Source organism: Balaenoptera acutorostrata, chromosome 2, assembly GCF_949987535.1.
Source record: "Balaenoptera acutorostrata chromosome 2, mBalAcu1.1, whole genome shotgun sequence".
In the NCBI taxonomy this organism is placed as follows: domain Eukaryota; kingdom Metazoa; phylum Chordata; class Mammalia; order Artiodactyla; family Balaenopteridae; genus Balaenoptera; species Balaenoptera acutorostrata.
The window spans coordinates 81,160,937-81,173,270 of NC_080065.1; the positions used below are offsets into that span (position 1 = coordinate 81,160,937).

At 46.5% G+C, this 12,334-nt stretch overlaps 1 protein-coding gene across 1 annotated transcript in view; it reads right to left on the minus strand.

The window, feature by feature from the left end:
* ELL2 (elongation factor for RNA polymerase II 2) overlaps nt 1-3,881 on the minus strand; it is an 81,416-nt gene extending 77,535 nt beyond the window's left edge. The window contains exon 1 of the mRNA XM_007197467.2: nt 3,571-3,881. Coding sequence (XP_007197529.1) covers nt 3,571-3,717 — 147 coding nt within the window. The 5' untranslated portion in view covers nt 3,718-3,881. The remainder of the gene's footprint in view (nt 1-3,570) is intronic.
* Nucleotides 3,882-12,334: the final 8,453 nt, after the last annotated feature.

Consider the following 12,334-nt stretch of genomic DNA (forward strand, 5'->3'; position numbering starts at 1 on the left):
AATCTGGATAAAAATAACTCTCTGATGCTTAATTTAGGAAATTAACCTGTTGAAATTTCTGGCTCTTAGAAAGTCATCAGAAGAGGAGGCATAACAGTCATAACATTGCATGGGCCAAAGCCACTTGGAGGCCACTTGTCAAGCATCAAGCACCTTCCTATCTAAGCACAGGAATGGTAGGGGCAGTTTTATATGAGAAGTTAAAGCCATCCTGCCCCCCTCCCCAGGAGAGAATAGAAATTTCTCCCTGACTAGCCAATGCATTCCAACATTTTTCCAAACGCAGCTACAATTTAAAGTTAGGAGCCCTAATTTGATAAGGGTGGAAAGTGAAAGCGTAAAAGACCAAGTATGTATCCTTCTACTGGAGGATAAAAGCTCGGCCATATGCCCACTGCTGGCAACTTTACTGTGTTGATGGGGGAGCCCTGGTCTGGCCCTAGTCAGAAGGTGGGACACTGAGGACACACTGTGGGAGACTTGGCTGAACACACCAGAGGATACTGTAGTAAGTTCCAACAGTACCTCATTTCTGTTTCTTCTGTCTCTTCCCACTTTTCAGCTGTCTGAAGTTAACAGTCTCACCCCAAATCCTGCTTTTCCAAGCCCCTTAAGAAGTGTTTCTGTGGCCAAAGTGACAGTGAGGCCTGGGGACAGGAACTGGTTAAGTTAGAAACAAGGCAGTGTCCAACTGCAATGGCGAAGTGAGCTTATTTCTTCCTCCTCTCCCTGCATAGTACTGCTTCTACTACCAACTTTTAGAAGAAAAGGAATCCACGGACTATCTCAATCTACCTGGGTCCAACTCAGAAGGGTAGAGGGAGTTGGCAGTCTTCTCCCTTTCCCTGCTCTGCCTCTGTACAGATTGACTAGACACATTAATTTGCATGCACAGAGATGGAAACAGATGGTAATGATATTAATAGGCAATAGAAGTAGTCAGGAGCAAGGAAAGCCATTGACTTTGGTACCTTTGACTGTAAAAATAAATAAATAACTTAAAAAAAAATCAAGAACTAAGTGGTGGGTTGGAAGAGGAAGAATTTTTGATCTGCTGTTTCTTAAGACAGTGGACTATATGTGGGGCTTTTAGAATCCAAGCATTCCAACTTTAATCCCAAGCATGTAAACACTAAGGTGTAGGAGGCAGAAATGAAGGGAGAAAAACAAACAGCATTCTCAGTGAGCACCGGGGGCTTCTCTGTCACCTCACTCTCCCCGGGTACCATCCCTTCCCTGTGTGGGCCTCCTCACCCACCTCTTCCCTGTCAGTGTCTGTCAATCTTGTTGTAATCAGCTGTACAGTTCGCCAGTTGTCCCCCCAAGGTGGCTGGCTGACCTACTGTCCCCAGAGATGCCTCTCCCCACCCCTGTGTGTCAGTCTTTATCTGCTCCCTGGGTCTGTTTCTGACTGGAGGTTGGCCTCCTCCTGCTGGCTTCTTCCTCTCCGGTGTTTTTCTCTGTACATACCCTGACCTACCTTCTTCCCACTGTCATTCCTTCCCACACCCTCCCCTTGGAACAGGCAAGCTTATCTCTCCATCTTGCAGGGCTGAGTTTCTCTCCAGTGTCTGCCCCTGTGTGCCTCTGCCTGCCTATCTGGCTTCCCCCAGATGGGCCTCCCACTCCATGCTGGTGCTGGTGCTGGTCTCTTCCCTTCAGATGCACCTGTCTGGGAGTAGCTACTGACACATGCAGTTTTTATTTCTTGTATTTCCTCGCATTCCTATTGCTGCGTGACTTCCCAGTCATACATGAGACCCTTTTTCCCTGAGACTTCATGGGGTGTAGGAAAAGTATCTTTCTCCCTGTGCATGCACTCCTCCCTCCACCTCCGAGTCTGAGTGTTTTTTGCCTATGCTTCTCTGGTGGGTAACACATATGCCCTGGAATGTACATCCATGTGTCCACTCAATTCTGTGAGTGCCATCCTGAGGGCATGCTCATTTCTGAGTCTCTCCTGCTGTTTACATGTACACTATCACGTGAGCTCATGTACTCCTCAAGCTGTGCACAACTGTGTGCCTCCTCCTGTGTGCATGCTTATGTAGGGGCCCCCTGAAGGTAAGTCTCCCTTGGCCCAGGTTCACACCTCTCCTGCGGTTTTGCCTCCAACTCTGGGCCTTCCTTCCAAGCATTTAAAGGGCCTGGCACTAGTGGGAGCTCAACAGATGTTAATTCCTTTCTCCACTTTTATCTGAACAACTAGGAGCATGTCCAGGTGTCCCTCTGGCCCTCTGTGCCTGCTTTATGAGATCAGTTAATCCGAGCGTGTTTCCTTGGCATGGGCTCGGCTATTTGTCGGGATGCCCCGTGGGTTCTCTGCTCCACGGACGGTCTCTCTTCTCAGAGTGACTGTTACCGGTCGCTCATATGGTATATCCCTCCCCTTATGCGATGCGTCCACTCTGCCTCCCTCACCCATTCACAGTACTGCATCTCCATAAACGGCTTCCCCAGGCACTCCGGTGGCGGCGTTTCTTCGCTATGCCTCCCACTCTCTCCCTCACTTTTTTTTTTTTTTTTTAACGTGAAAACGCGTCCCTGGGTTTGTCCTCCAACTGCCGAGTACGTGAGAGCCTTCGCTGTGCTCGAGTTGTGTGTGTCCTCGGATCTCTCTCCGGGACGCGGTGCGGGGTGAGAAACCCGAGTCCGCCCGGGACGCAGTGTATCCCCTCCCCACTCCCCGCCCCGCCCCCGCCCGGGCCCCTCGATCCAAGTCTCCATGTCTGTGAATCCGCCTCAGACGCGAGCGACGCGTCTTTCGGGTATGAGGAGCCACGGAGACTCTCTCTCCTCAGTAACCGATGTCTTTGCTCCCGGGTGAGCACTGGCTGTGTGTGGCTCTCGCTACGCGGTGTTGTGTCTCCGGGAACGCGAAGCGCCCGTGTGCCCGAATCTCTGGAAGTGTAAGGTGTGTCCCCCTCCTCCCTCATACGCGGAGTGTCTGTGCCTCAGCCTTTCCGAGTACACGGTGTGCCCCCCGCCCCGGCCCCATACGCTCAGCGCCTGTATCCCCAAGTTCTTGCGAGTACAATGTGTGTCCCACCTTCATACGCGGAGCGCCTGTGTCCCGGTCTCTGCTGGTCCGCGGTGGTACCCCCAAAACGCGGACGGTTAGTGCCCGCCGGTCCTCTCGGGTTCGTTACCCGGACGCTGCCCTCCGCCCCCTCCCCCACCCCCCACACGCCGTGGGCAGAAGAGCCATCTCACTCGTCTCCCTGTTGCCATTCTCCCTCACCGGGACAGAAAAGGCTAGAAAACCCGGGCGCCGTCGGAAAGTCCCGCAGCGGCTGCGCAGCCGAGCCAGGGCTGCGGCTGCCTCGGCCCCGCCGCCAGGGGCCGCCCGCCCGCCCGCCTCCCAACGCCCAGGCGCCCAGCTGGCCCGGGACAGCGGCGTCAGCGACCCTGCCTGGCCCTGCCCAGCCCTGCCGCCGCGGGCGCTGACGGCAGCCTCGGCGAGCCCCTGCTCCACCGGCCCCGAGCCAGGTGCCGGGGGCAGGGAGAGGCGCGGCGGAGCGGCGAGGGACGCCCTCTTCCTTCCCGAGCCCGGCCAACTGCCCAGCTCACCTTGTGGCTCTGGTAGGTCTCGAGCGCGCGGATCGCCGTCTCGGTGAGCTTCACATGCAGTACGGTGGTGTTGTCCTGTCCCAGCCTCCCGCACGACAGCCCATAGCGCTGCTCCTCCCGCAGGCCCGCCGCCCCCCCTGCCGCCATCTTAAACTCCCCGGGGTGCCGCCGCCGACGCCAGTCGGGCTCTAGCCTCCACTGCGGCCGCGGCTGCTCGGGCTTCTGCAGCCGCCACCACAGCTACGGCCATCCCGCTGCTGACGTACTGTCATATACTGCGCGCAGCCAGACCTCGGGCTGCCACCGCCGCCACCCGCCCCACCCTCCGGCCTCGTGCCCCGCCCCGGGCTCGTCTCATTGGCCCCGGTCCCCTCAGAGCCGTCCTCATTGGCCGCCCTCCACTCTCACGGGGGCGGAGCCCAAAGTCGCTGGAGTTTGCTCCCGGGACGGGACGTCCGAGAGGTAAGAGGCTGACGTCGAGGTGACGCGCCAAGTTAATCACACCTGACGTCACGTCTGGTCGTCTTGGCCCACTGGCCGCTATTGGCCAGGCTGGTTTGGGGGATCCCCTGCTAATTGGGTGTCCAGATTGCCTGGTCTGGTTACCTGGGGTAGAAGCCCCGCCCCATGGGGGTATAGTAGTAGAGAGCCGGGAGTGTAGGGGAGAGTCTCTTCCTGCGCTGGTCGTCCTTGGAGAGGAGGATCCCCACCCCGAATGTGAGGCCAAGTAAGGACTTCGTCCCCCGACGGCTGCGTTAGTTTGTGGAGTAGGATGTGTGCGTGTGAGGGAGGTCGCTGTAGGCGGAGTCACTGGAGAGTCTCTCCTCAAAACTCATTGCTATTGCTGAGCGACCGAAATGGGGGAGGATGCCCTTCTCCGTCATTTCACCCTAAATTTGAAATTAGTGAGTTGGCCCTTGGTTTTAAGAGTTTCTGCTAGATTGTGTGGAGCATCTTAAGTACAACACCATGCCTAAAGGTTAAATCCCTTCGGTGTGGTGGGCATAGTACTAAAGAAAACGGAATTTAAAGGTTTTTCCCACGCCATGCCCTGTTGTGATCCCAGAGAAGCGGTATTCCGTTCCGTTGGAGTTCGCCATAGGAGCAGGGTTGTGCCTTTTTATGGGACTTGGAGCGGCACTTAGGATTTTCCTTTCAAAGGGCAGTAGAAGAGTGTAAGTGTCCTTGACCTAAATTAAGAGAAACAGCGACATCATTCTTAGGTTCGTTTGAGTTCTGTCCATTTCATTTGACAGGGGTGTGGGAAAAACCTAGAGTTTAAGCTATTGATGTTAAGCGTAGGAGATGGGTGTGTGAGGGGCTGCGGAGGCTGGGCATACTTTCCGTTCCTCGCGATGCTCCATGTGTAGGCGTGGCTAAAGGAGGAAGCCTAATCAGGAGCCCTCTTCAGGCAGTGTGTGGAGGGAGTGACAGGCTTCCCGTCAGAGGGGATGAATTAACTGGGTGATCAGCACCACCAGATAAAAACAAACCTTTCAAAGGCTTGAAACTGTTGCAAGGCAGTTTTTAAAAATGATTATTTTTTTTTAATTTGAGGCGATTTTTGTTTTCCTCAGATTGTAAAACCTTGTTGCGTTTTACAGGGATTCCCCAGAAAAATTTATAGGCATTTAATCAGTATTTCCCATACTTTTAAATTGGATAGGGCTATGATTTTCCAGAAAGGTCCAAGTGAGATTTTTTTCATGATTCATCCCCTCCCCTTAATAAATTCTCTAGCCTACATGTACACTACCTCTTGATTCAGATCCTCAAGCATTGTATGTGTATAATACAAATTACAGAACGAATTCTCCTTCCACAGAATATGGGTTAAGTGGAAACGCCTGTATTAAATGTTGTTCCATCACAGGAGAGCATTTTTAAAATTGATTTAACTTCAATCCGCTAGATTCGGCTAGCTGTTAAGGCGTGATTAACACTTGCTAATTTAGTTTACTAGAGTGTTAATTATCTTAAATTCATTGAATAAATTAAGGCAATCACAAAAAAAATTTTTTAAAGTAATCTTATACTTGAATTATTCTTTTCTCCTGTTTACTTTGCTTTTTGATAGGGAAGGACTGACTGACCACATATCTAAAGTTTTAATTATTTGGGGGTGGGGAGGAGAGTTTGACCAGAACAAGTAAAACCTGTCTACCATTGCTTTTCTGGTGAAGGTGGGTAAATCCCCGCCCACATGGCATCTTAACTTGGCCTCCTCTTACTCAGAACTTCTGATGACATCCAAGGGGTGGGGGAGGAGCAAGGGTGGTTTTCACTGCAGTTTTTAAATGTCTGACCCGCAGCCCCTTAACAGAAATTGATTTTCTTTTCTTAATTGTGGTAGGAAAATTTTTCTCATGCTGTATTTTAGTGAGTAACCTAGTCTTTCACTGAGTAATACAGTATATTATTGTAGTGAGTTATTGTTTGTATTTTTCCTCTTTTGAGCATTTCGACTATGGAAGGAAGCAATGAACATGTACAAAACAATAGGATAATCTAGTTGTGTGTCTCTTCATTGCATAGTACACATTATGCCTGCCTGAATCAAATGGGCAAGTTGTGACGCTGATAAGGTTAATTCCTTCTCAAGAGGCTGGTGAAAGTTGCTCTTTGAGAAGTTTACCACCTTATATTTTCTGTCTCATTATTCAGTTTAATTAACAATTATTGAATGCTAAATAAATGTAAAATACTGTGGAAGATTTAAAAAATAAACGGGGTAGTCTCTTATTTAAAGAGATCTTCTGTTTGAATATGGGGAAAGAACCAACAAACAAAGTGATTAGAGAATTAGTAAGTGCTAATTTGGGTGGTAGTGTTTATGAGCTTAAAACTTCAAAGGAAGGAGAAGTCTGCAGAAGTTTTGTGGCGGTGTGGAACTTGAACATTTTTTGAGGGTTGACTAGATAGATTCTAGATAAGTAGAGGTGGTATAGATGGGGAGAGGCCAACTAAAAGTGACCTTAATGACCATTCTAGCTAAACTCATTCATTTTACTAATGAGGAGACTGAGACACTTAATTTAAAAGCAACCTGCCTAACTTATTACAACCAGGAGAAGCAGGGTCTGAATCAGCTCTTTCAGTGTCATTCTAGTCACTATATACACTGCGTAGCTATTGTTTGGACTGAATAACTGAGAAGAAATCTGTCTTATATGATAATTCAGTGGAAGAAAAAAGTGAAAAGGAAGTAACCTTGTTCAGGACTTGCTCCATCTCTGATGTCTAGCGCGCGGTGCAGAGGGTGTGTGAACATCAAGACCATCGCTGGTCTTCAAGTGCTGGGCCACCCCTTATTCTGGGTTGCCACGTATTTAATGAGCATTTCTTACTTATCCTTTGGAACTGAGGTCACCAGTTCAGATGCCTTCAGGGACCATTAGGTACCCGAAATGAGTGAAGTGGCCAGTTTGCCGCAGGGACTGAAGGTGCTGGACTGTGGTGAGCTGGGGGTGTTTAAAGGGCTCAGTGATTTTCTGGTTTGGCTGATTGTTGCCAGGTGAACCTGCAGGGACCCAGTGTTGTCCAATCTTCTAATTTTTCAAGAAAAGCTGTAAATTGAAGATTTTTACATGGGCTTTCTGAGTTTATTTGTTGGCACCTTACTAAAAATGTCAATAAACGTTTTGTGGACGTTAAAAAAGTCTCTTGGCCTGAGTTAGCCCACAGCTTTCTAGTTTTCAGTCTCTGCTTTAGTGCTTTTCAGTGCTGAAGGCCATTCTGTCTTATACACGTCTTAGTAGTTTTGTGAGTTATTTCTTAAAGCCACTTATAAGATAGTTTCTACTAATGTCTTAATACAAGGCAGTGGCTTCTGTTATGAAAAGAGAACACAGATGTTATGGAGTTATAGCTGAGAAGCAAAAATCTCCTCCTTTCCTTGGACACAGCTGAAGTAGGAGCTTGATGGTTTAAAAGGAACTTCACTAAATGTTCATAGAGAATAAAAGTGAAATACCTACAAAAGGGACATAAATATTTGTTGCCTAAACACAGATTTTAAGCTGAGCAATTGTTGTGTCATGTGTGATTGTTTTTTACTCCATTCCATTCAAGTGTAAGAAATGTCATATTGCATTATTTATCATCATCATCATCATTATTGGTAAATTTGGCGCTGAGCCCCCCATCTCTCTGTGTGGTAGAACAATAAATCTACAGGTGTTACAGAGGTCCCAGAATACATGGGGAGGGCTCTCTGGTCTATGTCCATTGGTGCTGGTATAATCCTTTAGAAGCTCAAGAATTTCCCTTTAGGAAGGGTTTAAGATTGGGTGCATGGAAGGAACCAGGGGATGTGAATTAAAACTGGGTTTACATAGCAAACACACTGGTTTTACTTTAGATTGTGTGTTTATATGGCCATTGCATTGAGGGTGGCGTTGATAGGGATTATGAGAAGGGAGGCTGAACTTTCCCTAGTCACTACTTAGCACTGAAACATTTATGATGGTGGTCTATGTGATTTCCTGAGAGGTATAGCTCATCTGGGAACTGGGGTACTAGGTCCAACTCTCCTCTCCAGGTGTGTCCTTTCCTGGGGAGCTGAAAAGACAGTGGACTTGGGCTGAACCCTTCCTGGGACTGGCAGCCTCTTTCCCTTCCCAATCTTGGGGGAAGCTATCCCAGCTCTAGACTACTCTCTCTACAGTCTCTTAGTCTCCAAAGTTCTTTCCTCCTCCTAGGACCCTCTGGTTCTTTTCAAAAATTGTAATCTGGGAGTAAGTATCCCCCTGCCCCCAACCCCCTCTCACTTCCTCCCCTCCAGTTCAAATTCCTTCTTTCTCTGGGTGTTGCTGTGTAGAAGGTGAGGTGGGCGGGGTTCTCTCTCATTCTCTCAGCTATATGGAAAATACAGCTCTGGCTTCCTAAGACAGAGATACCCAGTCTTGACTGACACTTTTCTGGGCTTCTCTCCCTCTTTTTTCCTTGCCTTTCCCACTTGAAGAGCAGTCTCTAGGAAGTTGTATGTCTTTGAAAGCAAAATGACTTTGGTTTAATTCTCCTGCACACCAATAAGACTCTTTCCCTCTGTACTGACTGAGAAAAATGTCCTGTCCACAGAATTGCACAATATAGTGACCAAAATGTCCCTTTCTCCCACATGATAATTGTTTTTGTGGCTTTTCAGCATAGTGCAAAGTGCCCTGAAAGGTGTCAAATAAGCTCTGAGAATGAGAAGCGTGGTAAAGAGTGACCTCACAACTCTTAACTGTTTCCATGCTGTTTTGTACTGAAAAGGAGCACATGCATTTCTGAATAAACTGAGGAAGTAGGAAGATTAGATAGGGCAAAATGCCTGTTCAGCTTTTCACTTTAAAACATGCTAATAGTGGACCAAATGCCATCAACATCTAGAACAATATTGATAATTAATAATAGCTTGAATTCCTGATGGGACTTTGCATTTTTTTTTTTTAATTTTTATTTATTATTTATTTTTGGCTGTGTTGGGTCTTCGTTTCTGTGTGAGGACTTTCTCTAGTTGTGGCAAGTGGGGGCCACTCTTCATCGCGGTGCGCGGGCCTCTCACTGTCGTGGCCTCTCTTGTTGTGGAGCACAGGCTCCAGACGCGCAGGCTCAGTAGTTGTGGCTCACGGGCCCAGTTGCTCCGCGGCATGTGGGATCTTCCCAGACCAGGGCTCGAACCCATGTCCCCTACATTGGCAGGCGGATTCTCAACCACTGCGCCACCAGGGAAGCCCAGGACTTTGCATTTTAAAAACAATTAAGTTATATTATCTCTGTGAATTTTCTCTGTACTCCGTGAGATAGTCATTGTTTTATACTAATTTTACCTTTAAGGTAACTGAGGCTCAGAGAGGCTGTGGTCACCCGATTGGTAAGTGACCGAGCTTGGTCAGAACCTAAAATTTCCTTTTCCAAATCTAGCACTTCTGTCTTTGAACATGGCTCTAAGGTCTGAGGAATTACACTGAATGTGTCATGTTGTCACAGTAAAATTAATAAAAAGGAAATGGTTGGTTCTACTTTGGGGGGCAGCTTGGGGGTTGGTTTTGTTGTTGGTCTTTTTTTTAAAATTTTTTTTTTTTTTTTAAAGTTTTTACTTGATTTTATTTATTTATTTATTTATTTTTGGCTGTGTTGGGTCTTCGGTTCGTGCGAGGGCTTTCTCCAGTTGCGGCAAGCGGGGGCCACTCTTCATCGCGGTGCGGGGACCGCTCTTCATCGCGGTGCGCGGGCCTTTCTCTATCGCGGCCCCTCCCGTCGCGGGGCACAGGCTCCAGACGCGCAGGCTCAGCAATTGTGGCTCACGGGCCCAGCTGCTCCGTGGCATGTGGGATCTTCCCAGACCAGGGCTCGAACCCGTGTCCCCTGCATTAGCAGGCAGATTCTCAACCACTGCGCCACCAGGGAAGCCCTTAAAATTTTTTAAATTTAATTTTATTTATTTTCTTATACAGCAGGTTCTTATTAGTTATCTATTTTATATTGTTGTTGGTCTTGAAAGAAGGACTTAAGTTCATTTGAATCACCCCTTCCACACAAACACCAAATATTCTGTTAAATAGTTAGAAGGTAAATAAAATGTTTCATTTAACTTTGGTTTATTATAGCTAACATATTGACTTTAGTGAGATTTATGAAAGCTAATTCTATTTTTATGTGTGGCATAGATAATTTGTGATATATTGGAACCCTTGGTATAACAAATGTGTGCACAGGTGCCCATTTAAAATGCTCATCTTGGGAATTCCCTGGTGGTCCAGTGGTTAGGACTCCGGGCTTTCACTGCCTAGGGTGCAGGTTCAGTCCCTGGTTGGGGAACTGAGATCTTGCAAGCTGCATGGCACAGCCAAAAAGAAAAAAAGAAAATGCTTGTCTTATAATTTTAAATTATAAGGATTTATACTTGTTATATCTTTGCTTTTATTGTATATTGTTCATATCTATGATTTATTTGATAATGAGTCTTTGGTCAAAAGCACAATCCCCAATGATATCACTTGTTCCAAAAGCAAAATACCACTCACTTTATAGCATGGTTTCCAGAACGTATTATGGTAAAAAGTAGAAAATATATATATCACACATATGAACACAGAAGCTTTTCTGTTTCTACTTAGAGAATTAGAATTGCATTTGCCCTGATCCCATTTTGTTTTCAGTCAGCAGTTTATTCAAGTATCATATTTATCATCTTTGATCTTTTGATCTGTCATGGCTTTCGCTGTTGCTTTGGATTTTGGAAATTTAAGAACCAACATGACCCTTATAGGTTACAATATTTACAGAATTCGAAACAGGGCAGCATAGTCTAACAGGGGATGTAAGATATGAGAATAAGGGATATTAGATGAGAAGCACCATTCAGGCACTAATTCCTAACCAAGGGGGGAAAGTGGCGGGGGGAGGGAGAGGTGATGAATTGGGAGATTGCGATTGACATGTATACACTAATATGTATAACATGGACAACTAATAAGAACCTGCTGTATAAAAGAATAAATAAAATAAAATTTTTTAAAAAAGTGATTATTTGCAAAAAGTATTTAAGAGTAAGAGATAGTTGCTACCGGTAGTAGTCACATATTTACTGAATAAAGTTTCATGGCTGTACATTGACTGTTGTCCATCCTGAGTGGATTAAAATTTCAGTTCAATTGTAGGGAATATTATATGCCTGGAAAAGGAAAGGAATACATTTGTCTCCAAGGGTTGATAAGGTTGCATAGTACTGCCCCCTTCAAATTGTTATAGCAAATTAATTTTAATGATGACTAATTAACAGAAATGTGCTTATAATCTGTAATCTGGGGACTTCCCTGGTGGTCCAGGGGTTAAGAATCTGTCTTGCAATGCGGGGGACGCCGGTTTGATCCCTGGTTGGGGAACTAAGATCCCACATGCCACGGGGCAACTAAGCCCGCGTGCCACAGCTACAGAGCCCATGCACTCTGGAGCCCTCACACCACAACTAGAGAGCCAGTGCACCGCAACTACTGAGCCCGTGTGCATGCCAGAACTAGAGAGAAGCCCATGCACTACAATGAAAGATCCACGTGCCACAACTAAGACCCGATACAGCTAATCAATCAATCAGTCAATCTGTAACCTGGTCTTGGAAGCAGGGCCATTAACTGAGAATGAGAAGAACTGTTCTCTGATTCTGATTCTGTACCTCTTGATTCTCTATCTTTGCCTTGAATAAATCACTTCTCTTATGTGTAAGATTATTTTAGGTAATTTAAATACTCCGGTTATTTGAATTGTGATAGTTCTCTTCAATATTTCTCAACTGAGGGACTTCCCTGGTGGCGCAGAGGTTGGGAGGCTGCCTGCCAATGCAGGGGACGTGGGTTCGAGCCCTGGTCCAGGAAGATACCGCATGCCACCACAACTACTGAGCCTGCGTGCCACAACTACTGAAGCCCGCGTGCCTAGAGCCTTTGCTCTGCAACAAGAGAAGCCACCGCAATGAGACGCTCGTGCTCCTCAAGGAAGAGTAGCCCCCGCTCACTGCAACTAGAGAAAGCCTGCACGCAGCAACAAAGACCCAACGCAGCCAAAAATAAATAAATTAAGAAAAAAATAAAAAAATAAAAATCTTAAAAAAAAATATTTCTCAACTGAGCCAACATAAAAAATATTAAAAGTATAAAGTATGATTTGATTTACCTGCAAGAGTATTAGCCTCATATCGCAATATAAATGTATCAAAATCAATATGTTGTACACCTTAAGCTCACACAATGTTGTATATCATTTATATATCTCAATTAAAAAA